Consider the following 23,556-nt stretch of genomic DNA (forward strand, 5'->3'; position numbering starts at 1 on the left):
GTTGGAAAACTGGAATTAGTTCCTATTTTTGAAGGATTTTTTTTTTTTAGTGCCGCGGTGTTGAATCTCACCGGTGCAAAAAAAAAATAAATAAAACCCCCAAATTGCTTGTGGAAGAAAAGGGAGGGGGAGATTCCGGCTGCGATCCCTGATGGGAAAAGAAGGGAAAATCCTAGGGAGGGTGGGGAAAAAGGATGGGGGGCAACGCGAATCTTGACTGAAGGAAGCGACGCCGCTGCGCAAGGATCCCTGATTCTGGAAAGCTTCGCCCCGGGTCCGCGCGCCGTCGCCGCGCCGGGGGGGTTGAGGTATTTGGGGGCGCGGGGGACGGGGGGGAAATAGCACCAAGAAAACCCGAAATTGCAAAAAGAAAAGGGGAGGAACGGGGGAAAGCAAGAGGCGGGTGGGAGCAGGGAGGGAGCTGGGGAGCAGCGCCGAGCGCGGTGCCGGGTTCGGTGCCTGGGATGGTGCCGAAGATGCTGGGGATGGTGCCGAGCGCGGTGCTCGACGTGGTGCCGGGGACGGTGCTGAGTGCAGCGGGCGCGGGGCTGGGAGGAGAACCATGAAGCTGGGGTGGGCGCTGGGGTGGGCGCCGTGCTGGGCACGGCACCACGGCCAAGCAGCCAGCACCGTGGCCCAGCAGCGTGGCCGTGCGTGGTGAGCAAGAACCGTGGCCATGTGTGGTGAGCAAGAACCATGCTCCAACACCACGTCCATGTGTGGTGAGCAAGAACCATGTCCATGTGTGGTAGGAGAGCACCGTGCTCAAGCACCGTCTCCATACGTGGTGAGCGAGCACCATGCTCCAGCACCATCTCCATGCATGGTGAGCAAGAACCATGTCCGTGCGTGGTAAGCAAGAACCATGTCCATGTGTGGTGAGCAAGAACCATGCTCCAACACCGTGTCCGTGCGTGGTGAGCAAGAACCGTGTCCGTGTGTGGTGGGAGAGCACCGTGCTCCAGCACCACATCTGTATGTGGTGAGCAAGCACCATGCTCCAGCACCATCTCCATGCGTGGTGAGCAAGAACCGTGTCCGTATGTGGTGGGAGAGCACCGTGCTCCAGCACCGTGTTCGTGCGTTGTGAGCAAGAACCACATCCGTACGTGGTGGGTGAGCACCGTGCTCCAGCACCACATCTGTACATGGTGAGCAAGAACCGTGTCCCAGCACCATCTCCATGCGTGGTGAGCAAGAACCATGTCCATGTGTGGTGAGCAAGAACCATGTCCATGTGTGGTGATTGTGCACCGTGTCCCAGCACCGCACCCGTGCATGGTGAGCAAGAACCGTGCTCCAGCACCATCTCCATGCGTGGTGAGCGAGCACCGTGCCCCAGCACCGCGCCCCAGCACCGCACCCGTGCGTGGTGAGCAAGGACCGTGTCCATGAGTGGTGAGTGAGCACCATGCTCCAGCACCGCGTCCATGAACCGTATCTGCAGAGCACGCCCAAGCACTGTGCCCACCCAACACCACGCTGAGCACCCGGCACAAACACCGTGTCCCACCACCGTGTCCACACACGACGTCTGAGCGCCACGTCCAGGCACCACGTTCACCCCGTCTGGCTGAGCACACTGTCCACGGACCAAGCCCAAGCACCGTGGCCGAGCACCGTTTTCATGCGCTGTGGCTGAGCACCACGTCTGAGCACTGCGGTTGAGCACCGTGTCCACACACCATGTCCACAGCGCATGATTGAGCACGGTGCCCGAGCACCAAGTCCATTTGCCATGTCCAAGCACCATGATCACACACCCTGGATGAGCACCAAGTCCTTGCACCATGTCCAAGCACCATGATCACACACCCTGGATGAGCACCGAGCCCCTTTGCCATGTCCAAGCACCATGATCACACACCCTGGATGAGCACCAAGTCCATTTGCCGTGTCCAAGCACCATGTTCACACACCCTAGCTGAGCACCAAGTCCTTGCACCATGTCCAAGCACCGTGCTTGAGCACCACGTCCACGATGCACGGCTGAGCATCATACCCAAGCACCAAATCCACGCGCCGTGGTTGAGCACCATGTTCACACACCCTGGCCAAGCACTCATGGACTGTATCTGAGCACCACATCCATGATGTGTGGCTGAGCACCATGCCCGAGCACCATGTCCACACACCACGTCTGAAGGCTATGTCCAAGCACCAATTCCATGCACCGTGGTCAAGCACCATGTTCACACATCCTGGTTGAGCACGGTGGCCACGGACAACATCTGAGCACCACATCCATGATGTGTGACCGAGCACTGTGCCCAAGCACCAATTCCATGCACCATTTCCAAGCACCATGTTCATATCTCCTGGGTGAGCACGGTGTCCGTGGACCACAAGCAAGCACCACATCCACGATGTGAGACCGAGCACCGTGCCCGAGCACCACGTCCACACACGATGGTCAAGCACCAATTCCAGACACCGTTTCCAAGCACCACGTTTACACATCTTGGTTGAGCATGGTGTCCATGGACCACAAGCAAGCACCACGTCCATGATGTGTGACCAAGCACAGTTTCCGAGCACCGTTTCCAAGCACCACGTCCACACACCGTGGCCAAGCACCAATTCCAGGCACCGTTTCCAAGCACCATGTTCACATCCCCTGGCCGAGCATGGTGTCCACGGACCACAAGCGAGCACCATGTCCACAATGTGTGGCTGAGCACCGTGCCCAAGCACCATGTCCACACACCGTGGCCAAGCACCAATTCCAGGTACCATTTCCAAGCACCATGTTCACATCTCCTGGCCGAGCACGGTGTCCATGGACCACAAGCAAGCACCACATCCACGATGTGTGACCAAGCACTGTTTCCAAGCACCACGTCCATGATGTGTAACCGAGCACCGTTTCCGAGCACCACGTCCATGATCTGCGACTAGGCACCGTGCCCAAGCACCATGTCCACACACCGTGGCCAAGCACCGACTCCAGGCACCGTTTCCAAGCACCGTGTTCGCACACCCTGGCCGAGCACGGTGTCCACGCACCACAAGCAAGCACCACCTCCACAATGCGTGACCGAGCACCGTGCCCAAGCACCATATCCAAACGCTGGGCCTCAGCACCATGTCCATGATGTGTGGTTGAGCACCACGTCCACACACCGTGGCCAAGTCCCAGTTCCAGGCACCGTTTCCAAGCCCCAATTCCAGGCACCGTTTCCAAGCGCGGCGGTCAAGCACCATCTTCGCACAGCCCCGCTGAACGTTGCACCCTGTCCTAGCACCACGTTCACGGCGCAGAGCTGAGCACTAGAGCTCAGCACCTTGTCCAAGCACCACGTCCAAGCATCACATTCATGCCCGGCTCTCTTGCCAGTGCCCCAACCCCGTGCTGTGAGCCTGGTTGGCACGACACCTTCCTGGAGGTCTTCAAGGCCAGGTTGGATGAGCCTTGAGCACCCGGTCCAGTGGGAGGTGTCCCTGCCCACGGCAGCGGGTGGAACTGGATGATCTTTAAGGTCCCTTCCAACCCAAACCATTCCATGATTCTACGACACCTCTGACACGGCACCGATCGCGGTTTGCATAAACCCAACTGGCTCCCGGCACGCTTCGAGCTGTCGCTCCGGCAAAGCAAGCTTCCTTCTCAACAACTTCGCTTTCTTTTTCTCCTTGGTTCCCGAGTTTCCTATATACATTGGTAGCACCTCAGCGAGATGGAATCAGGCAGAAGCGTGATAGAGTTTGTTAAAACACCATAGCACCGTTTGTATTAGAAGGTTTCATTTAATAAAAATATGCCTTATAGAGCCCACAAAGCATACTCCAGTATTAAAAGGAAAAATCAGCAATCGAGGCACCTCAGGGATTCTGGTTTCCTTCTCCTTCCCGTGCCTCATCCCAAGAGCATCGAGATCGGGGAGGGGGGACCCCGAATCGCGTCCCCTGTTCCCCACCCGAGGCAAAGCATCGCGGCCGGAAAAAACGAAGCGGGGTGGATGGAGCTCGTCGGGGCTCCCCACGCCGAGCTCTACCTGGCGATGCGACCGCAGGCGTTGTTCTAGCACCACTGTGGCCGCGACCCGCTGCCGAGTTCGGTCCCCGTGCCGCCCCGAAGCAATTAAAAACAACCCCCGCTTAATGCCGCGACCGCCCTGACTCCGGCGCCAGGAGCGCGGCCACCGGGACGGGTAAAAGGAAAAAAGATTTCGCTTGACAAACAGCCTCTGAGCAGCAAGGGGAAAAGAGCTGTGCATAGATTCCTAGTTTCTGTAAGAAGAAGAAGTCTGAAGCGTGCTAGTTTTCCATGACTGAGATTTGAGGTAGGTTAGACGTTATGTAGTGTACAAACATGAGACTTGCAGCAGTTCTCGCTCCCCGCCCCGCGGTGCCGGCGCCTCCCCGCTCACCCGGGATGAACCCAACGAAGCCAACGCCACGCCGGACCCTCTCCCTGCACCGAAATCAAAACCTCCGAGGAAGCAGGACTTAGACAGGTTACACGCACCCTCGCTTCTCCGAACGCATCCCTTTTCCTCCTGGCTCCAAGCCACTCGCGAGGCACCCCTGTCACCACCACCGATGCCAACCGGGGCCGGCACCCGAATCCGGCCCCACCAACCACGAGGAGCCACCGGGTCCCCGTTTTAGCCACCAAACCACATTGACACGTCGGGTCCTCGTGCTGGAGGCACGTCCCTAACATCTGACTTATCATTGACTCTTCCAATCCTGATATGCTATTGGGTATCATAAGAAAAGCGGTAATAGCTCATTGAGTTTCCTTGTCGAATATACGCGATTACGGTTAAAAAAAAATTAATTATGAAGGATGGACAAAGCATGTTAAATATTCTGCCAGTATTTACAGTTCTCCCCCACTCATCTTGGTTAAAACATACTGCTCTCGAGTTGGTTGGGGGGAGAGAAGAAAGAAGGGAGTTGAAGTTTCGATTTCATTTTTTTAAATCTAGGTGAAAGTGCTTTTAAAAAAATTCTTTCCCTATTTACAGGTTTAAAATCAGAGCACAGAAATGTTCAGGCTGTTTTACCCAGATCCTGCTGATCCGTGCCGGTGCGCAGGGAAGGAGGGTGACAGGTAAACACAAGGTGATTTCTGCACGGTGACGGCGTCGGCTCTGGCTCGCTGGCTCTCCAAAAGGCACCTGAAAGTGCAAAATCAACCACCCCGGGGGACGCCGGCACCCGGCTCCGTCCATCTGTTCGTCCCGGCACGGCTTTCGGCATCAGGGACGAGCAGAAAGTCTCGACTGAGATTGTTAGAAAAGCACCACGCGGTTGTTGTCGTCGTCGTCGCTGGGTTCCGTGTCGGGGTTGCGGTGGGAAGAACGGTGATCCGAAGGAAGGAAGGAAGGAAGGAAGGATGGCACCAGGGGGAGAGAAAAAGCACCGAGCCCCGGCGGTGCCGGCGAACCCTTGGGGTTTTGGCCAGTCAAGTCTTGGAATTCGCTCTTCCCAGAGCCGATCGCGTGGAGAAAGTCCCCCCGGAGACGGAAAGCACCAGACTTTAGCAACAGTGATGTACAGAGCAACACTAGCTATTCACAGTTTGGGGTTGGGTTCTGGTTTTTCTTTTTTTTTTTTTTCCTGTTTTTCTATTTTTTATTCTTTCTGGTTTTGTCCTGTCGGCTTCTTTAGAGACGTCGCCGCTGCCACTGTCGCTCTCCCAAGGAGCCCCCAGGTCCGTGCCCGAGCGCAGCACCCTGGCAGCAGCGGCAATTCCCAGCCCGGACGTGTCCTGAGGTCTCCGGCGCCGGGAAAGACGCCGGCTGGCTCCATCCCGGTGGAGCCGATCCCACCGGGGCTGAGGAGCCAAGCAAAGACGTGCCGCCCCGGGAATACCTCGCTCGTAAGCGGGTCTCCCATCGCTGTAAGAAAGGGCTCCTCGAGTTGAAAAATAGGTATTTTTTAGGTCCTTGGGAATAAAAATAATCGGACGTTCAGCGTGTCCGACTCGACGGTGAAGCACATGATCCCACCAGCCACCCGGCGTCCTCCAGGAGGGGGTCACCTCTCGCCTTTGAGCTGGTTTGGTGTTCAGGTTGGGTTTTACTTGCGTAAGCTTGATTTCTTTCAGCGTTGGTTTCTTTTTCGAAGATCAGCTTCATCGTTGTCATCAGAGTTAAAAAATAAAATAAAATAAAATCCAATAAATAGATAGTTTTAAGTGGAATTACAAACCTCTCCTTTGCAAGAGGACGCTATAAACGTCGCCCTCCGTTTGCGTGGTGCACCAGGCTGGATTAAAAACATGCGGAGATACAAACATGAGATTACTGAAAAGCACCAAACAGCAGCGTTCCTCGTTTTCTTTTTTTTTCATATCGAGTTTTGCTTTGTTTGCCAACTCCTCTCCGACGGGCTCCGCTGTTTCCAAGCGTGTGTGTTGGGTTCGCTTTCCATGGGTTGGTTTTTTTTTATTTTTTTCTTGTTGTGGTTCGCTTCCTTTTTGTCTCTTTTATTTTTTTTGAATCTTCTCCCCCACGCCCGAGGAGAAAGCACCACGAAACAACGCCGGGCGCCGGCGCTGCTGAGGGTTGAGGTAAGATGGGGCCGCGGCGGCGGTCGCCTCCGTCTCAGATCCAGCGGCTGTAGGGACCCGTCACCTTGGTGTAGGCGTAGGAGGACACAGTGATGGCGGAGTTGGTGGGGATGGCCACCGCCTGGCGCGTGGGGACCGAGTCCCTCCTCTCCTTGCTGGCCGCCTCGCTCGCCAAGGTGCCGCCCCACTTGCGTTTCTTGGCGAAGGCTTTGGTGTCCGGCGGGAGCCCCAAGCGCGCCGCCTCCTCTTGCCGGGCCCGTGCGCGCTCCGCCAGCTGCTTCATCTTGGCCTCCCACAGCGCCAGGCCGTGGTTGGGCTGGTTCAAGTTCTTGTGTTGGTAGAAGACGAGGGAGATGCGGGTGGGGTGGCAGCGGTTGGGTTTCTTCAGCGGGGTGGTGGCGTGGAGCTCGCGGCGGGCGCACTCGATGAGGATGGAGCCGTGGGCGGGCGCCACGGCCACCCCACCGATGTTCTCGTCGAGGAAGTTGTGCTCGCTGTCCGACCACTCTTCCTCCTCTTCTTCCTCCTCCTCCTCCTCTTCCTCCTCCTCCTTCACCGCCTTTTCCGGAAGATCCTCCTCCAGGCCGAAGGGGTCCCACGGCTTCTCCCGGCGGGGTCCCACCGCTCCTTTCTCACCCACCGCTGCCTCCCATGGCTTCTCCAGCAGGCCCGGGCTGGGCGCCGGTGTCCTCCGCTCCTCCGACTTCACCGAGCCCCACGGCTCCTCCGGGAAGCCGGGCAGCCCCGACAGGGCCGAGCCGATCCCCAGCGGCCCCAGCAGGCTCGGGGTGGCCGTGCCGGGCAGCGCCGCCTCCCCCAGCTTGCAGGGGCTCCACGGTTTCACCAACAAGCCCGTGCCACGCGCCGCTGCCTCTCCGGCCAAGATGTTGGGCCACTGCTTCTCTGGCGCCGGCAAGCGTGCCGCGGCGTCGAAGGCGCTCGGCTTTTCCCGGCCCCCCGAGCCTGGCACCAGGCCGCTCCACGAGGCCTCCGCCGCGCTAGTCCTCTCAGGAGAAGAGGCGCCCCGGGACGCTTTGAAGGGGCTCCACTGCTGCTCCAGCCCCGCGCCGCACACCGGCACAGCCGGCAGGGCTAGGCCGCCGCTCGGCATGGCCACCGCGCCGGGAAGGGGCTCGATGGAAGGCGGAGGGTCCGGCGGTTCCTGCTTGATGGGCCGGTTGCCGAAACAGTTCTGTGCAAACGAGGGTGCCTCCTCCGAGCCCGAGCTAGTCCTGTGCACCCCAGCTTTCTGCTGGCTGGCGTAGCGGTTAGCCCGCTCGTAGGTGCGCTGGTGATGGTTTTTACTCCGGACGCTGTGCGGGATGGGCTCGGGGAAATCGCTGTTCCCGTAGGTGTGGCTGAGGTTCTCCCGCAAGACCGGGACGTCAGGCTTCTTCTCGTAGCCGTTGCTCACCCAGCTGCTCCCACTCCTCTCGGGCGCCCCGTAATTCAGAAACTGCGAGGGGAACACGTGGTTGCTGGAAAAGCCGTAATACCCAAAGGAGGGAAGCGCGAACTTGGAGTGAAACCCGTTCACGGAAGGCAGATTGGGCTGTGCATAGTAGGAATGGTAAGAGTAAACACTGTTCATGCTGTACGGGTCGGAGGGCCGGCAGCTGCCCAGCACCGAGTAGCTCTCCACCACGGCGTTACCGTTGTACTTGAAGGCATTGTAATGGCTCTGCGGCTCCACCTTGATGGAAGGTTTCAGCGGCTGCGGGGGCAGCCCGCTTTTCAACGCCATACCTGAAAAATTTTTTCCTTATGTTCAGCCTGAACCTCCCCTGGCGGAGCTTGAGGCCATTCCCTCTCGTCCTGTCCCCTGTCCCTTGGGAGAAGAGCCCAGCTCCCTCCTCTCCACAACCTCCTCTCAGGGAGTTGCAGAGAGCAATGAGGTCTCCCCTCAGCCTCATCTTCTCCAGCCTAAACACCCCCAGCTCTCTCAGACGCTCCTCACAATCCTTCTTCTCCAGCCCCCTCCCCAGCTTCGTTGCTCTTCTCTGGACTCGCTCCAGAGCCTCAACATCCTTCTTGTGGTGAGGGGCCAGAACTGACCCCAGGATTCGAGGAGCAGTCTCACCAGAGGGAGAAGAACCTCCCTGGCCCTGCTGGCCACGCCGTGTCTGATCCAAGCCAAGATGCCCTTGGCCTTCTTGGCCCCCTGGGCCCCTGCTGGCTCCTGTTCAACCAACACCCCCAGGTCCTTCTCCTCCAGGCAGTTTCCAGCCAGGCTTCTAGTCTGGAGCTGCTCAGGGTTGTTGTGCCCCAAGGGCAGGACCCGCCATTTGGCCTTGTTAAACCTCATCCCATTGGTCTCAGCCCATGGATCCAGCCTGTTCAGATCCCTCTGGAGCCTCCCGACCCTCCAGCAGATCCACACTTCCACCCAGCTTAGTGTCATGTGCAAAAATGCTACAGTGATGCCCTCACTGGCCGAGCTTGGAGGTCCGCACTGATTCACACCCACGCTCTGGGCTGCGGTGAGAGCTCCCCCCCAGCACCACATTACAGGGAAAATCCCAGGAGCTGCAAAAATGCCATCCTGCACGCTGACATGCTGAGCATTCCACACCACCAGCCCAAGGAAACCCTCAGTTGCATCCCCGTCCCCTCACGCGCTTCCTGGATGGCTCAGGGGCAGCGGGGCCTCAGTTGTGCCCCCATTACCTGCATTTTGCTGGAGTGTGGGGAGCTCGAGCACCTCCTGCTTGATCTTCTCTGGTGTCATCAGCTTCTCCTTCTGCAGCTTTTTCTTCTCTGCAGCGGCTTTCCTTGCTTCCAGCTGCCTCTGCCGGCAGGACTTGGCAGGCTCGGGCAGCTTGCGGACCTCGCGGGGAAAGGACGTGAGCACCTGGATGGCCCCGCTGCCCACCTTGGCGTTTTGGTTCTCCTCGCTGCCAAACTCATCCGTGCTGGACATTTTGTAGAGGGGGAGGACGTGCAGCTGCTCATCTTCGGGGATTTTCCCCACCACGCGATTGTCTTCCTTTGTCAGCGTGCAGACCTGGAGGAGCAGGGATGGAATCATAGAATCACCAGGTTGGAAGAGACCCACTGGATCATTGAGTCCAACCATTCCCTTCAATACCATGTCCCTCAGCGCCTCATCCACCCGTCCCTTAAACCCCTCCAGGGAAGGGGACTCAAACCCCTCCCTGGGCAGCCTCGGACAGGGACCAATCACCCTTTCCATGAAATATTTTTTCCTGCTGTCCAGCCTGACCCTCCCCTGGTGGAGCTTGAGGCCTCTTGTCCTTTCCCCTGTCCCTTGGGAGAAGAGCCCAGCTCCCTCCTCTCCACAACCTCCTTTCAGATAGTTGTAGAGAGCAATGAGGTCTCCCCTCAGCCTCCTCTTCTCCAGGCTAAACACCCCCAGCTCTCTCAGATGCTCCTCGCAATCCTTGTTCTCCAGCCCCCTCCCCAGCTTAGTCGCTCAGAAGCTGGATGCGGGATGGGGGCAAAACCTCCTCCTTATTCCCTGCATCGATGCGAAGCCTCGCCTTCCCCCAGCCTAAACCCATCCCCAGGCAGCTTTCCAAAACCTCTTGTGGGGTTTGGGTTGGACTAAAGCGAGCGTACGATCCCCATGAGCCACTGTGCTGGGGTGGCTTCAGCTCCCACAGCCCAGAACCATTTTATCTGAGGTGTGCAGACACCGGGCTCCGACCTCTGGATCTGCGAAGAGCGGGGACCGAGTGGCTCAAAAAGGAGCACCCTGAAATAGTGGGGGACCATCCCAAGAAGCCCCACTGGCTGCTTGCTTACCACCGTGCAGCCGTTGTAGAGGTTATGCTGATCTTTGTGAGCGTGAGCGCAGAAGTCCATGCAGGCCGTCACTCCTGAGAACGGCCTCCCCTCCTTCAAGCCCAGCCGGCAGTCGATCGCCACGTCCTCGTTGGTGACCTGGCAGAAGGAGGAGAGGGCTCCGCTTACCAGGAATCTCCTACGCGCTGCCACCCCGCCCCGGTTCCTGCCGGCTGCCGTGCTCCGAGGCGGCTGTGCGGGTGGCCGGTACCTGGTTTTGGTAGGCTTGGGGTGCCAGCCTCTTGTAAAGCGGAGCAACCTCAGTGGCCAGGTCCTGAAAGCTTTTCCGGAGCAGCTCTTCCTGCCAGAGGGAAAAGAGGAGGAAAAGGTCACCCAGGGATTTTGGAAGTGGGGACATAACTTGGGGCAGAGCCCCTAGACGCTGCGCAGCATCCAACCTTCCTCACAATGTCCACCACTGCGTAAAGCACGCGGCTTAAATTCTTTCCCCTGTTTTCCTAATTCATAAATATCCCACAAGGAATCCTATTTTCAGGCTTCCTGCATGCAAAACCTGGAGCTGGAGGGAGCAGGAATCATAGAATCATAGAATCACCAGGTTGGAAAAGACTCACAGGATGATCGAGCCCAACCATTCCCATCAATCACTAACCCATGTCCCTCAGTGCCTCATCTACTCAATTTTTAAACCCCTCCAGGGAAGGTGACTCAACCCCCTCCCTGGGCAGCCTCTGCCAGGGACCAATCACCCTTTCCGTGAAAAATTTTTTCCTGATGTCCAGCCTGACCCTCCCCTGGTGGAGCTTGAGGCCATTCCCTCTCGTCCTGTCCCCTGTCCCTTGGGAGAAGAGCCCAGCTCCCTCCTCTCCACAACCTCCTCTCAGGGAGTTGCAGAGAACAATGAGGTCTCCCCTCAGCCTCCTCTTCTCCAGCCTCTCAGACACCCCCAGCTCTCTCAGACACTCCTCGCAATCCTTGTTCTCCAGCCCCCTCCCCAGCTTCGTTGCTCTTCTCTGGACTCGCTCCAGAGCCTCAACATCCTTCTTGTGGGGAGGGGCCAGAACTGACCCCAGGATTCGAGGAGCGGTCTCCCCAGTGCTGAGTCCAGAGGGAGAAGAACCTCCCTGGCCCTGCTGGCCACGCCGTTTCTGATCCAAGCCAAGATGCCCTTGGCCTTCTTGGCCACCCGAGCCACTGCTGGCTCCCAAGGGGCATCCAAGCAGCTCCAAACCCTCAGCCCTGCTGGTGTTTCCTGCTCCGCCCGCATCACCCACCTCTTTGGGATTGTCCCCCACTAGCCTGAACTTGCGGGGAGTTTTGCTCCGGGCGTATTTGCAGCCGTTAAAGTACATGCTCCAAGAGCAGCCGAAGGAGAAGGAAGCGCCACAGGTGTTGGGGTCTTTGCCTTGGCACGCGCAGGTCCGGCTGCAGGAAGGACGTGATGGAACATCAGCCGCCAGCAGCTCCACAAACACTGTCCCTCCTCCCCTCTCGTCTCCCTGAACCGTCCCGGCGCGACTTACTCGTCGTTCAAGCCGCAGCGGCGGCTGGTGGGGTTGCCGTACTTGGTGAGGGTGTCAGTGAGCTCCTGGTAGAGGGTGTCACCCAGCGTGCGCGGGATCCCCTCCCACGCCAGGATCAGGATGATGATGACGGCGTTTTGGCAGTGGTGGCCGGCCCGGTGCCGCACCAGGCACAGCAGCTTCTCCTCTTGGTTGTGTCTCCGGATCACCTGGAAGACGGAGGCCAAGTCAGAACATTCCAAACACCTCCTGGCGCGGGGAGGAACCTAAAAGTGGTCCTGTCTGCTTTCTGCAGCACCTCGGGAAGATCTGGAGGTGCCACCATGGACCTCCTGGTCCCCTGGAAGAAGGGAATGGGAGGAGCATCTCCTCAGAGAGGGTTTTGAGGGGAATTGGAGCTGAGGAGCAGGCACTCACCCACTTGGCGATGGGGCAGCCCCGGGAGCTCTTCCCCTCCTTCCCCGTGTAGATGACTTTTTCGATGCGGATGGCTTTGCCCTTCTCGCCGTACCTGGGTGGGACGCCACCAGCCATCAACCCCGCCTTCACGGGTCTCCTGCTCGCCTTAAATGGCCCCTCACGAGCCCACACTCAACTCAGGGGACCCCACTCGCCCCCAGTGACCCCTCACGACCCCACATTCAACCCAGGGGACCCCACTAACACCCAATGACCCCTCACGAGCCCACACTCAACCCAGGGGACCCCACTCACCCCCAATGACCCCTCACGAGCCCACACTCAACTCAGGGGACCCCACTCACCCCCAATGACCCCTCATGACGCCACACTCAACCCAGGGGACCCCATGGGCCCCCAGTGACCCCTCAGAGGCCCCCACAAACCCCCTGTTGCCCTCAGGGCTCCCCAGGACAGGCCGATGGGGGTGAGGGCCCTTACCGCTCCTCCATGAGCTCCCTGATGGACGCCACGGTGGGCCCGGAGCCCAGGTGGGTGTAATACGGCCCCTCGTCCTTCTCCACGATTTGCTCTGCAGAGGCAGCAGGAGGAGGAGGGGGATCAGACAGAGAGATTTGGGGGGGTTGCACCTCCACTGGCTGCCCCGAAAGACGCCAAACCCCCAAATTCCCTCAAAACGGGCTCTTCTGCACCAGAACCGTGGGTTCTAGAAGAAAGCTGGGGAGGGACTGTTAACAAAGGCATGAGGGGGAACGGGTATAAACTGGAGAGAGGCAGATTTAGACTGGACACGAGGAAGAATTTCTTCACCGTGAGGGTGATGAGGCCCAGGAACACGTTGCCCAGAGCAGGGGTGGCTGCCCCATCCCTGGAGGGGTTCAAGGCCAGGTTGGATGGGGCTTGGAGCCCCTGATGCAGTGGGAGATGTTCCTGCATGGCAGAGAGTGGAATTAGATGATCTTTAAGGTCCATTAAAGCCCAAATTATTCTCTGATTCTTCGTCGGTGCCCTCACCTAAGAGCATCAGGGAGGGGAAGCCGTGGTCAGGCTTCATTCAACAGCCTCTGCATTTTCTCCTCAGGGAGAAGCTCCAAGCAATAAAAGGCCACAGGGGACAAGGAATGGATACTCCAACCCAGAACCTTTGGAGACCCAAAACTCTCCCCAAGGGAGAAGGATGCTGGGTTATAGAAGGACAATGGGCTACAGGGGAAGGACGCTGGGCTAAGGGAGAAGGACGCTGGGCTACGGAAGAAGGACGCTGGGCTATGGAAGGATGCTGGGCTACAGGAGAAGGATGCTGGGCTACGGGAGAAGGATGCTGGGCTACAGGAGAAGGATGCTGGGCTACGGGAGAAGGATGCTGGGCTACAGGAGAAGGATGCTGGGCTACGGGAGAAGGATGCTGGGCTACAGGAGAAGGATGCTGGGCTACGGGAGAAGGATGCTGTGCTACGGGGGAAGGACGCTGGGCTACGGGAGAAGGACGCGGGGCTATGGGAGAAGGATGCTGGGCTACGGGAGAGGGCTGCTGGGCTACGGGAGGAGGATGCTGGGCTAAAGGAGGAGGATGCTGGGCTAAGGGATAAGGATGCTGGGCTAAGGGATAAGGATGCTGGGCTACAGGAGAAGGATTCTGGGCTACAGGACGCTGGGCTATGGTGGAAGTATGCTGGACTATTGGAGAAGGATGCTGGGCTACAGGAGGATGCCGAGGCTGCTGCCCTACAGCCACACACCCCACGCAGCAGCAGCCCCTGGGGTTTTTCGGTCACAGCGGTGCAGGTGCAGGAAGCAGAAGATGCTCCCAGCAGCCGCCGTGGTGCAGGGGTCCAAGCCCGGTGCCCAGGGATGCTCAAACGCTGCCAGGATGGATGCATCCAGCGCACCAGCTGGGTCTGATCCCCCTCTCCATGCTCGCCCTGCTTCTCATTCCCGTCATGTCTCGCTGGCCGGGCGCCAGGGCGAGGAGAAAGCCGGGCTCAGCTGCGCTGCAGCTGCCCAGACGGAGATCAACGCCGGCCACGCAGCCGCGGACGGATCCAGCCCAGCCCTCGTGGTGCAGGCACCACATAAAACACCGGCCCCACTCCTACCTCACGGCTTTCCTCCCAGCTTCTCCTCAGAAAATCAAGGCGGGGCAGGGAAAATCCCCTCTCTCCCAGCTCCACACTGGAACAGCAACCTAAATCTTTCCCTGGCTTTGCAGGATGAACGCCACGATCAGTTAGAACAGCACAGAAAAGCCTTGCGGTGCCGTTTGGGTTAATTACCACGGTCATTTATGAGCCAATAAAGAAATACTGAGAAGCCTCACTAAGCGAGTGCAGCCTGAGCTTGGCCTCAGGCCACCTCTGCCAGAGGTTCAGGGCTTCGTTTCTCCAAAGAGCTGCCCCAAATCCTCACCCACCTGGGAGCTGAATCTCAGGGGAGGGAAGATTCAGCTCCCAGCGCTCGGATGGAACTTGACGATCCAGGGACTGGGTGGGAAACCTCTAACACTTGCTCAGAAGGCTTAACAAAGGGACACAGCCAGGCTGGATCCATGGCTGAGGCCAATTACAATGAGGTTCAACAAGGCCAAGTGCCAGGTCCCGCACCTGGGCCACAACAACCCCGTGCAACGATCCAGGCTTGGGGAACAGCGGCTGGAAAGCTGCCTGGTGGAGAAGGACCCAGGGGAGCCAGATTTTAGCAGCTGAACGTGAGCCAGAAGTGGCCCAGGTGGCCAAGAAGGCCACCAGCACCTGGCTTGGATCAGCCATGAGGTGGCCAGCAGGAGCAGGGCAGGGATTGACCCCCTGTGCTTGATATTGGTGATGCCGCACCTTGAATCCTGGGTTCAGTCTGGTCCCTCACTCCAAGAAGGACTTTGAGGGGCTGGAGCGCGTCTGGAGAAGGGAATGGAGCTGGGAAGGGTCTGGAGAACAGGGGTTCTGGGAGCAGCTGAGGGACCTGGGGGTGTTCAGCCTGGAGAAGAGGAGGCTGAGGGGAGATCTCATTGCTCTCTGCAGCTCCTGGAAAGGAGGCTGTGGTGAGGTTGTGCTGGGCTCTTCTCCCAGGTAACAAGGGATGGGACGAGAGGAGATGGCCTCAAGTTCCACCAGGGGAGATTTAGAGTGAGTATTGGAAAAAATTTTTCACACTAAAAATGTGGTGAAGCCCTGGCAGAGGCTGCCCAGGGCAGTGGTGGGTTCTCCACCCCTGAGGTGTTAAAAAAACGTGTGGCTGTGGCACTTGGGGACAGGGTTTAGTGGGCACATTGGATAGGACTAACACATCCACTAACATTGGACTGGATGAGGAGAGAGGGCTTTTCCAACCTCAATGATTCCATGATACTATGAAAAGCCAACATATACCAAAAAAACCTCTCACATCCCAGATTCCAAGGCTTTTTCAATGTATCCCAGTGGGATTGGCCACCAAACAACCCAGCACCCTGACAACAAATAAGCAGAAACACACATCCCAATCCAGCTAATTTGGCTTAAAATAACCAGGAGATCTGGGTTCTAGGTGGGTTTGGCACTGGGGCAACTGTGAGCCCCTCTATGGGGCAGTAAAACCAGCCTTTTGGTTTTGCCGCTCCTCCACCTCTTGCCACCACAGCCAGGTTGGCGTTGGCATTTGCCATAGAATCATAGAATCACAGAATCACCAGGTTGGAAAAGACCCACTGGATCATTGAGTCCAACCATTCCCATCAATCACTAACCCATGTCCCTCAGCACCTCATCCACCCCTCCAGGGAAGGGGACTCAACCCCCTCCCTAGGCAGCCTCTGACAGGGACCAATCACCCTTTCCATGAAATATTTTTTTCCTAATGTCCAGCCTGAAGCTCCCCTGGTGGAGCTTGAGGCCATTCCCTCTCGTCCTGTCCCCTGTCCCGTGGGAGAAGAGCCCAGCTCCCTCCTCTCCACAACCTCCTTTCAAGGAGTTGAAGAGAGCAATGAGGTCTCCCCTCAGCCTCCTCTTCTCCAGGCTAAACACCCCCAGCTCTCTCAGACGCTCCTCGCAATCCTTGTTCTCCAGCCCCCTCCCCAGCTTCGTTGCTCTTCTCTGGACTCGCTTCAGAGCCTCAACATCCTTCTTGTGGGGAGGGGCCACAACTGACCCCAGGATTCGAGGAGCGGTCTCCCCAGGGCCGAGGCCAGAGGGAGAAGAACCTCCCTGGCCCTGCTGGCCACGCTGTGTCTGATCCAAGCCAAGATGCCCTTGGCCTTCTTGGCCACCTGGGCCCCTGCTGGCTCCTGTTCAGTCGACCATAAAACCAGGAGAGGTGAAGAGAAAGCAAAAGACAGTTCCACAGCATCGGAGTTCTGCCGTGTGCCTGTCACATCCCCCCCTGGAAGCAAGGGCTTTTCCGACAACACAGCACCGCTCCGGCATTCATCCAGGGCAACCTGGATGCCATCCTGGCAACTTGGCTCCATCCTGACACCCTGGAATCCCCGCCAACCCGGCACCCCCCGGCACGGCCGCTCGCTCACCGACACAGTCGCAGGTGGGGAACTCGGCTTGCGCCCGCTTGGCCGGGGTGTCCAGGAGGCTTTTGGTCGGCGTGTCCAGGTATTTCAGCGGCGACTCCAAGAAGCCGCTCAGGGTGGGCGTCAGCGGCACCTCGTCCTTGGTGGGTGTCCCGTCGGCGTCCTCCGCGTCGGGGTTTTGGCTTTCTTCAGAATAAAAGCACGTGGTCGATACCACGGTGATAGCACCAGAAGACTCGATTTTGATCTGTTTCGGGGAGCGGGCGGTGAAGGGGGGCTCCTTCCCCGGCGAGAACGAAAAGCTTTTGGGTCCAGCAGGGGCAGCGCTGCTGGAAGCCGGGGTGGCGGCGGTGGAAACGGGGGGCGCTTGCGGGGCTGGTGTCACCCCCCCTGGCAGCTCAGCAGCCCCGGGGGCGAGCGGGGCGGTTGTTTCGGGGGGCTGCAAGTTGAAATTCTCCCCGAATTCAGCTTCGAATTGCCGGATGAGCTCTTCCAGCTTGTCGTCCACCGCAACGGGGGCCGGGGCGGCCGGCGGCGGGGTGGCCAGTGCTTCCTCGGAGCCCGTCGAGCCCGCCGGCACCGGGTGAATTTGGGGGCCCCCCCCGGGGGCGCCCCTTTCCTGAGAGTTGGGAGCCGGGGGGCCGCCGGCGAGGGTGTTTGGCGGCGGGTGAGGAGCGGCGGGCAGGGGTAGTGCAAGAGGCTGGGGCGGCGGCGGCTCGGTTTGCATCTCTTCGGCGGGAGGTTCGGCGGGCGCCCGGAACCCTTCCAGGCTGATCTGCCACAGGGGCAAGAAGAGCGGCTGCGAGTCCTTCTGCTTCGCTTTCTTGATCTGCACTTGCTTACGGAAGGGTTTGGCCGGCGGGGGAGGCTTTTCAGGCGGCGTTTTCTTCTTCTTCTCTTTGGGCTGCTTTTCCAAGGGTTTGGGAGGCCCGGCCGGGGCGCTGGGAGCCCACCAGCCGCTCGGTTGGTTTTGGGGTGTCGCCGCCAGGCTCTGCTCGAGGAAGAGGCTGCGCTTGTGGTGGAGATGCTGCTGCAGAACCAGCTGCGTCTTCTTGTGCAGGTTGGGCTCGGGGGGCGCCGGCGGCAAACGGGGGCTGCCCGGCACGTCCTTGCTGGGTGTTCGTTCGGGGGGCTCCGTTTTCGGCGTCGCCGCTTTGCTGGTCGTCGCTTCGGGTCTCTTGAAAGCCGCTTGGATGTAGTCGTCGGCGTTTCCCAGCAGCTGCTCCAGCTCGGCCATGGGGTCCCCGGCCCCCGCCGCCCCCTCGGCCTCCAGCCCCCACGCCGCCGCGAAGCCTCCCCGGGGAGGTGCAGCCCTGAAGAACGGCTCTGGCGCTGCTCCCGGCTCCGGCGGATAACGGGGCTCATCCCCCGGCTGCCAGGCGGCCCCCGGGGCGGTGAGGAGGCCGGGGCCAAAGGGGGTGGTGGGGGGCGGCGGCGGTGGGGGCGGCGGCGGCGGCTGGGGAAGGGCGGCCGAGAGCTGCGTCAGGGCCTCGATGGCGATGGCGGTTTGCAGGCTGATGTTCTTCTCCTTGGCGATGGTCAACGCGCTCTGGGAAAAGGGGAGGCCGTCGGGCGGGCACGGTTCGACGGCCTCAGGCACCGGCTGGGGGTCGATAGCACCTTCCTGAGGGGGTGGCGGGGGGTTGGCGGCGGTGGCGGCGCGGGGCCGCGGTGAGGCCGGCTCTTCGCCCAGAGCCGTCTTGATCTTCTGCTCCAGCCATTCCAGGTAATCGGGGCACTCGGGGCCGTCGCAGTTGCAGTTGGGGGGCTTCACGCCGTGCTTGGCCAAAGCCAACGCAGCCTTGAGGGCGTGCAGGTCCTCTCCTCGCGGTACGCCATCCGTCGCACCCAGCCCGCCCCGGCTCATCTCCGAGTCAAACTTCTCGTACAGCAGCGACGGTGAAGCCGAGGGCGGGAGCCGGTAGGAGGAAATGGCTTCGGCCACCGCCGAGAAGGCCACCAGGTTCCTGACGTCTTCCAGGTGGGCTTTACCGGCGGCGGGAGGGTGGTCCGGGGACCAGTGGCTCTGCTCCATCAGCACGGCGCCCCCCGCCTCCGCCCGGCCCCCGTTCGCCAGGCTGAGCCTGCTGCCCTCATTCAGCCGCCTTTCTTCGACATAATTAATTGGCCCTTCTTCCATTTGGCTTCTGCCGGGTCCATCAACCGGGTCGCCCGCCCAACCTGTCTGCAAGGAGAGAGGACAGACGTGAGCATCCCTGGCCAGAACCTGTGTGTCATAGAATCACAGAATCACCGGGTTGGAAGAGACCCACCAGATCATCGAGTCCAACCATTCCCATCAATCACTAACCCATGTCCCTCAACACCTCATCCACTCATCCCTTAAACCCCTCCAGGGAAGGGGACTCAACCCCCTCCCTGGGCAGCCTCTGCCAGGGCCCAATCACACTTTCCATGAAATATTTCTTCCTGATGTCCAGCCTGACCCTCCCCTGGTGGAGCTTGAGGCCATTCCCTCTCGTCCTGTCCCCTGTCCCTTGGGAGAAGAGCCCAGCTCCCTCCTCTCCACAACCTCCTCTCAGGGAGTTGCAGAGAGCAATGAGGTCTCCCCTCAGCCTCCTCTTCTCCAGCCTAAACACCCCCAGCTCTCTCAGACGCTCCTCGCAATCCTTGTTCTCCAGCCCCTTCCCCAGCTTCGTTGCTCTTCTCTGGACTCGCTCCAGAGCTTCAACATCCTTCTTGTGGGGAGGGGCCAGAACTGACCCCAGGATTCGAGGAGCGGTCTCCCCAGGGCCGAGGCCAGAGGGAGAAGAACCTCCCTGGCCCTGCTGGCCACGCCGGGTCTGACCCAAGCCAAGATGCCACTGGCTGTCATCACCCTATTTTCTCCCTCCTTTCATTTCACTCTCCCTTTCCCCATCTCTTTTTCTCACCCAGGTGACGAGGACACCCTTGAACCACTGGAGAAAGCGATCCCTGCCGGCAAAGCCACGTGGGGTTTGCCCGGCTACGTAAGGAGCAGCTTGGCTGGAAAGGCGCCCGGTGCCGCCCACGTCCCCACGCCACCACCCGCTTCTGAAATTGCTCACAGGACACGTTGGGATTTCCATCTTCCCACGGAGGGCGAGACGTGCCGGGGTTGAGACGGGGAGGGCGTCCCCTTGCTCCGGTGACACAGTTTGTGCCGGCGAAGGAAGCGGCACAAGGACAAAAGGGGCTGTTTTTTTTTTGGATCCGAGCCCAAAGCAAACATCCTGGCCGGGAGCAGGCGTCCTTCGCCGGGCCGCGGCATGGCAGGAAGCCACTGAGTTGGCTACGTTGGTGCCAGGGGCGGCGCGAGGAGGCTTTCACCTCGAATAACCTGGTGTCTGGATCAACACGGCTGGCCGGGGCCCCTGGCAACACCGAGCTACGGCCACGGCGTCCAGAACACCGGCCGCATGCCAAGAGGAGACCAAAACCATCAAGCCATCCCTCCTGGTGGCACCCAGGGAGTCCATCACACCGGCGTCTGGGCTCTCAGGCTCTATTTAAGACCCGCCAAGGGGTTGCCCCAGGGCTGGGGTCTCCATGTCTCTCCCCTCGGCGATGGGGATTTCGCTGCTCCGGTAACCGGGAGCTGGCAGCGCATTTATAGCACTTTGCCGAAAACCAGAGGGAGCTTCCTGTGAGCTAAAAATACAGCAAAGGTGTCTGGAAAAAAAACCCATGACCGAGCAAGCAAAGGCTGTGGGCAGAGCTTCCTGCCTCCGGACAGTGCCGGCACCGGCTCATGGGAAGGATCCACAGCCCAGACTTCTTGGGAGACTCCGAAGTTGCACTCGTGAGTGTGAGCAAGCTGTCAGTGTGTGGCTTTTGGGGAGGCGCGTTTAACCCTTCAGCCCCCAGCCCCATGGTTTTGGCACAGGTGAGAGAAGCCACACAGGCTGGTTTCTACATCATAGAATCACAGAATCACCGGGTTGGAAGAGACCCACCGGATCATGGAGTCCAACCATTCCCATCAATCACTAACCCATGTCCCTCAGCGCCTCGTCCACCCGGCCCTTAAACCCCTCCAGGGAAGGGGACTCAACCCCCTCCCTGGGCAGCCTCGGACAGGGACCAATGACCCTTTCCATGAAATATTTTTTCCTGATGTCCAGCCTGACCCTCCCCTGGTGGAGCTTGAGGCCATTCCCTCTCGTCCTGTCCCCTGTCCCTTGGGAGAAGAGCCCAGCTCCCTCCTCTCCACAACCTCCCTTCAGGTAGTTGGAGAGAGCAATGAGGTCTCCAGCATCCCTGGAGCCAAGCGATGGAGGTACAAGCGCTGGGACCAGTCTATCAGGTCTGGGGAGCAAATACTTTGCCGCCTCCGCTCTCCTTTGCAAACCAGGGGAGAAACAGCCTAACCCCTTCTTCCTACACCGTCATCCCAAGCCAGAAGAGCCCTCTCCAAGTCCTCAGCCGTGAAGTGTCCCTGCGGTGACGCCACCTTAGAGGAACGATGCCAAACCTGTTTTCGGGGTGGGGAGCAGCCACCAGCCCCAGGGGTTCCCTGGGGGACTCTGCATCAGGGGCCCTAAAAAGAGGCACCTTGGGCTCCTCCATCCCATAAACCGAGTTATTGACCCAGGAAAACAGCTCAGCCTGCGACCGGCACGTGAGGCAGGAGTGAGCATCCCCCACTGCCACTGAAGGGTTAATCGGAGAGCTCCAACCTCCCCTAAATCCATGGGGGGAAAAAAAAATATAGATCTCCATATAAAACAGATATTTTTTTTTCCCTAGCTCTCTCATCCGGCTCCTTTTGTTCCTGGCCCCACGGACTGGGAGATGGAAAGACCTCGCGGCTTCTCCCTGAAAATTGACTCCCCTCCCCATCCTGAACTCGCTGCCGTGGGCTCCAAGTCCTCATTTTCCCCAAAGCTCCCACATTTATCAGGGGAAAAGCTGGGAAGGGGCAGACATCAAAATAAAGAGAAACCCAAGCACTCAGGCTCGGGTTAGCATGGCTCCTGCATCCTCCTACTGCTAAAAAATCGCGCTGAGGATGAAAATTTATTATTTTAAACTGGTTTTCCTCTATTTTTTTATTTTTTTCCTTCGTTTTAAATGCCTTAAAGAGAGGAAAGGGAGGGAAAAAATAAGAAACCACACACGCAGAGCCCGGTTTGGAAGGTTTCCAGCCTGGGAAGAGCGTGGAGGTGTTGGGATCGCGGCGAGTACCCAGCGGGCACGAGGCCGTGTTGGGATACGGGTCTGGCCGGGCGGCACTTACGTGTGCGGGGAGGGAGGCGAAGGCGCAGGAGATGGCGGGAGGATGCGGGACAAGAGGCGAAACGAGTTGTTGGGAGTCTCAGCCGGGGCCCAAGCCCTCCCCGCCCTCCCCCCCTCTGCAAACCCAGCTGGAGGAGCCATTGGCCCCAGCGCCGCGCGCACGTACGGACACGGACGGACGGACGGACGCGGGCCCCACGGCACCCACGGAGGGGCCATGGGGGGACGGCGAGATGGCGGGGATGGACACAGCTCGGAGAGATGCAGCAGGGGACAGCAGCCCCTAGCTGGGCGGCCCTATAGATCTGCTGCCCTATAGATCTGCCCCATAGAGTCCCCTGCCCTATAGATCTGCTGCCCCACAGAGCCCCCTGCCCTATAGATCTGCTGCCCCATAGAGCCCCCAGCCCTATAGATCTGCCGCCCCATAGAGCCCCCTGCCCTGTAGATCTGCCGCCCCATACAGCCCCCAGCCCTGTAAAGCCCTCTGCCCTACAGATCTGCTGCCCTATAGATCTGCCCCATAGAGCCCCCTGCCCTATAGATCTGCCCCATAGAGCCCTCTGCCCTATAGAGCCCTCTGCCCTATAGATCTGCTGCCCCATAGAGCCCTCTGCCCTACAGATCTGCTGCCCCATAGAGCCCCCTGCCCTATAGAGCCCTCTGCCCTATAGATCTGCTGCCCCATAGAGCCCCCTGCCCCATAGAGCCCCCTGCCCTATAGAGCCCTCTGCCCTATAGATCTGCTGCCCCATAGAGCCCCCTGCCCCATAGAGCCCCCTTCCCTATAGATCTGCTGTCCCACAGACCCCGCTGCCCTATAGATCTGCTGCCCCATAGAGCCCTCTGCCCTATAGAGCCCCAAGCCCTATAGATCTGCTGCCCTATAGAGCCCCCTGCCCTATAGATTCTGCTACCCTTCTGCCCTACAGAGCTGGTTGTCCTATAGATCCAGTGACCAACATCTCCAGCAACCCGCAAATCCAGCAACCGTATACATCCAGCAATCCCCCACATCCAGCAATTCCAGATCCTCAGGAACTGATAGCTCCAGCAATCCTAAATCCTCAGGAACCTATAGCTCCAGCAATCCTAAATCCTCAGGAACCTATAGCTCCAGCAATCCTAAATCCTCAGGAACCTATAGCTCCAGCAATCCCAGATCCTCAGGAGCCTATAGCTCTGGCAATCCTAGATCCTCAGGAACCTATAGATCCATCAGCCTAGTGGAACTGGCAGCCTCATACACCCAACAGCCCAATAATCAGGAATTTTACACACCCAGCAACCCTCACACTCGGTAACTCTGTATATTTAGAACTTCTTCATATCCAGTAACATAGACATCCAGCAGCCCTACAGATCCAGCAGCCCCACGGATCCAGCAACCCTACACAATCCATACCCCTGGAACCCTATAGATCCATCAAACTTCACATCCCACCGCCCCAGAAGCCCCCGTATCCCACACCCCACAGACCGATGAGTCAAATTACGACGTTCAACCTCAAGCCAACGCCACCCAAACCCCACGGGGGTGCAGGTTTCACACCCTCATCCCCCAAAACACCCCAAAATTCCCCGCAGGAATATTCAGGGAGGTCATAAAAAGT

General features: G+C 59.1%; 1 protein-coding gene across 2 annotated transcripts in view; it reads right to left on the reverse strand.

Moving 5' to 3' along the window:
- Window positions 1-4,659: 4,659 nt before the first annotated feature.
- Window positions 4,660-23,556, reverse strand: part of TET3 (tet methylcytosine dioxygenase 3) — a 30,673-nt gene continuing 11,776 nt past the window's right edge. For both annotated transcript variants that reach the window (XM_069877465.1, XM_069877466.1), the window contains exons 2-10: window positions 16,727-18,908; window positions 12,712-12,802; window positions 12,229-12,322; window positions 11,812-12,020; window positions 11,563-11,713; window positions 10,539-10,628; window positions 10,289-10,426; window positions 9,191-9,527; window positions 4,660-8,269 (exon numbers count right to left, since the gene is read on the reverse strand). In XM_069877465.1, coding sequence (XP_069733566.1) covers window positions 6,558-8,269; window positions 9,191-9,527; window positions 10,289-10,426; window positions 10,539-10,628; window positions 11,563-11,713; window positions 11,812-12,020; window positions 12,229-12,322; window positions 12,712-12,802; window positions 16,727-18,863 — 4,959 coding nt within the window. In that variant the 5' untranslated portion in view covers window positions 18,864-18,908 and the 3' untranslated portion in view covers window positions 4,660-6,557. The remainder of the gene's footprint in view (window positions 8,270-9,190; window positions 9,528-10,288; window positions 10,427-10,538; window positions 10,629-11,562; window positions 11,714-11,811; window positions 12,021-12,228; window positions 12,323-12,711; window positions 12,803-16,726; window positions 18,909-23,556) is intronic.

The sequence above is a fragment of the Phaenicophaeus curvirostris genome, chromosome 27, assembly GCF_032191515.1.
Source record: "Phaenicophaeus curvirostris isolate KB17595 chromosome 27, BPBGC_Pcur_1.0, whole genome shotgun sequence".
NCBI classification, from domain to species: domain Eukaryota; kingdom Metazoa; phylum Chordata; class Aves; order Cuculiformes; family Cuculidae; genus Phaenicophaeus; species Phaenicophaeus curvirostris.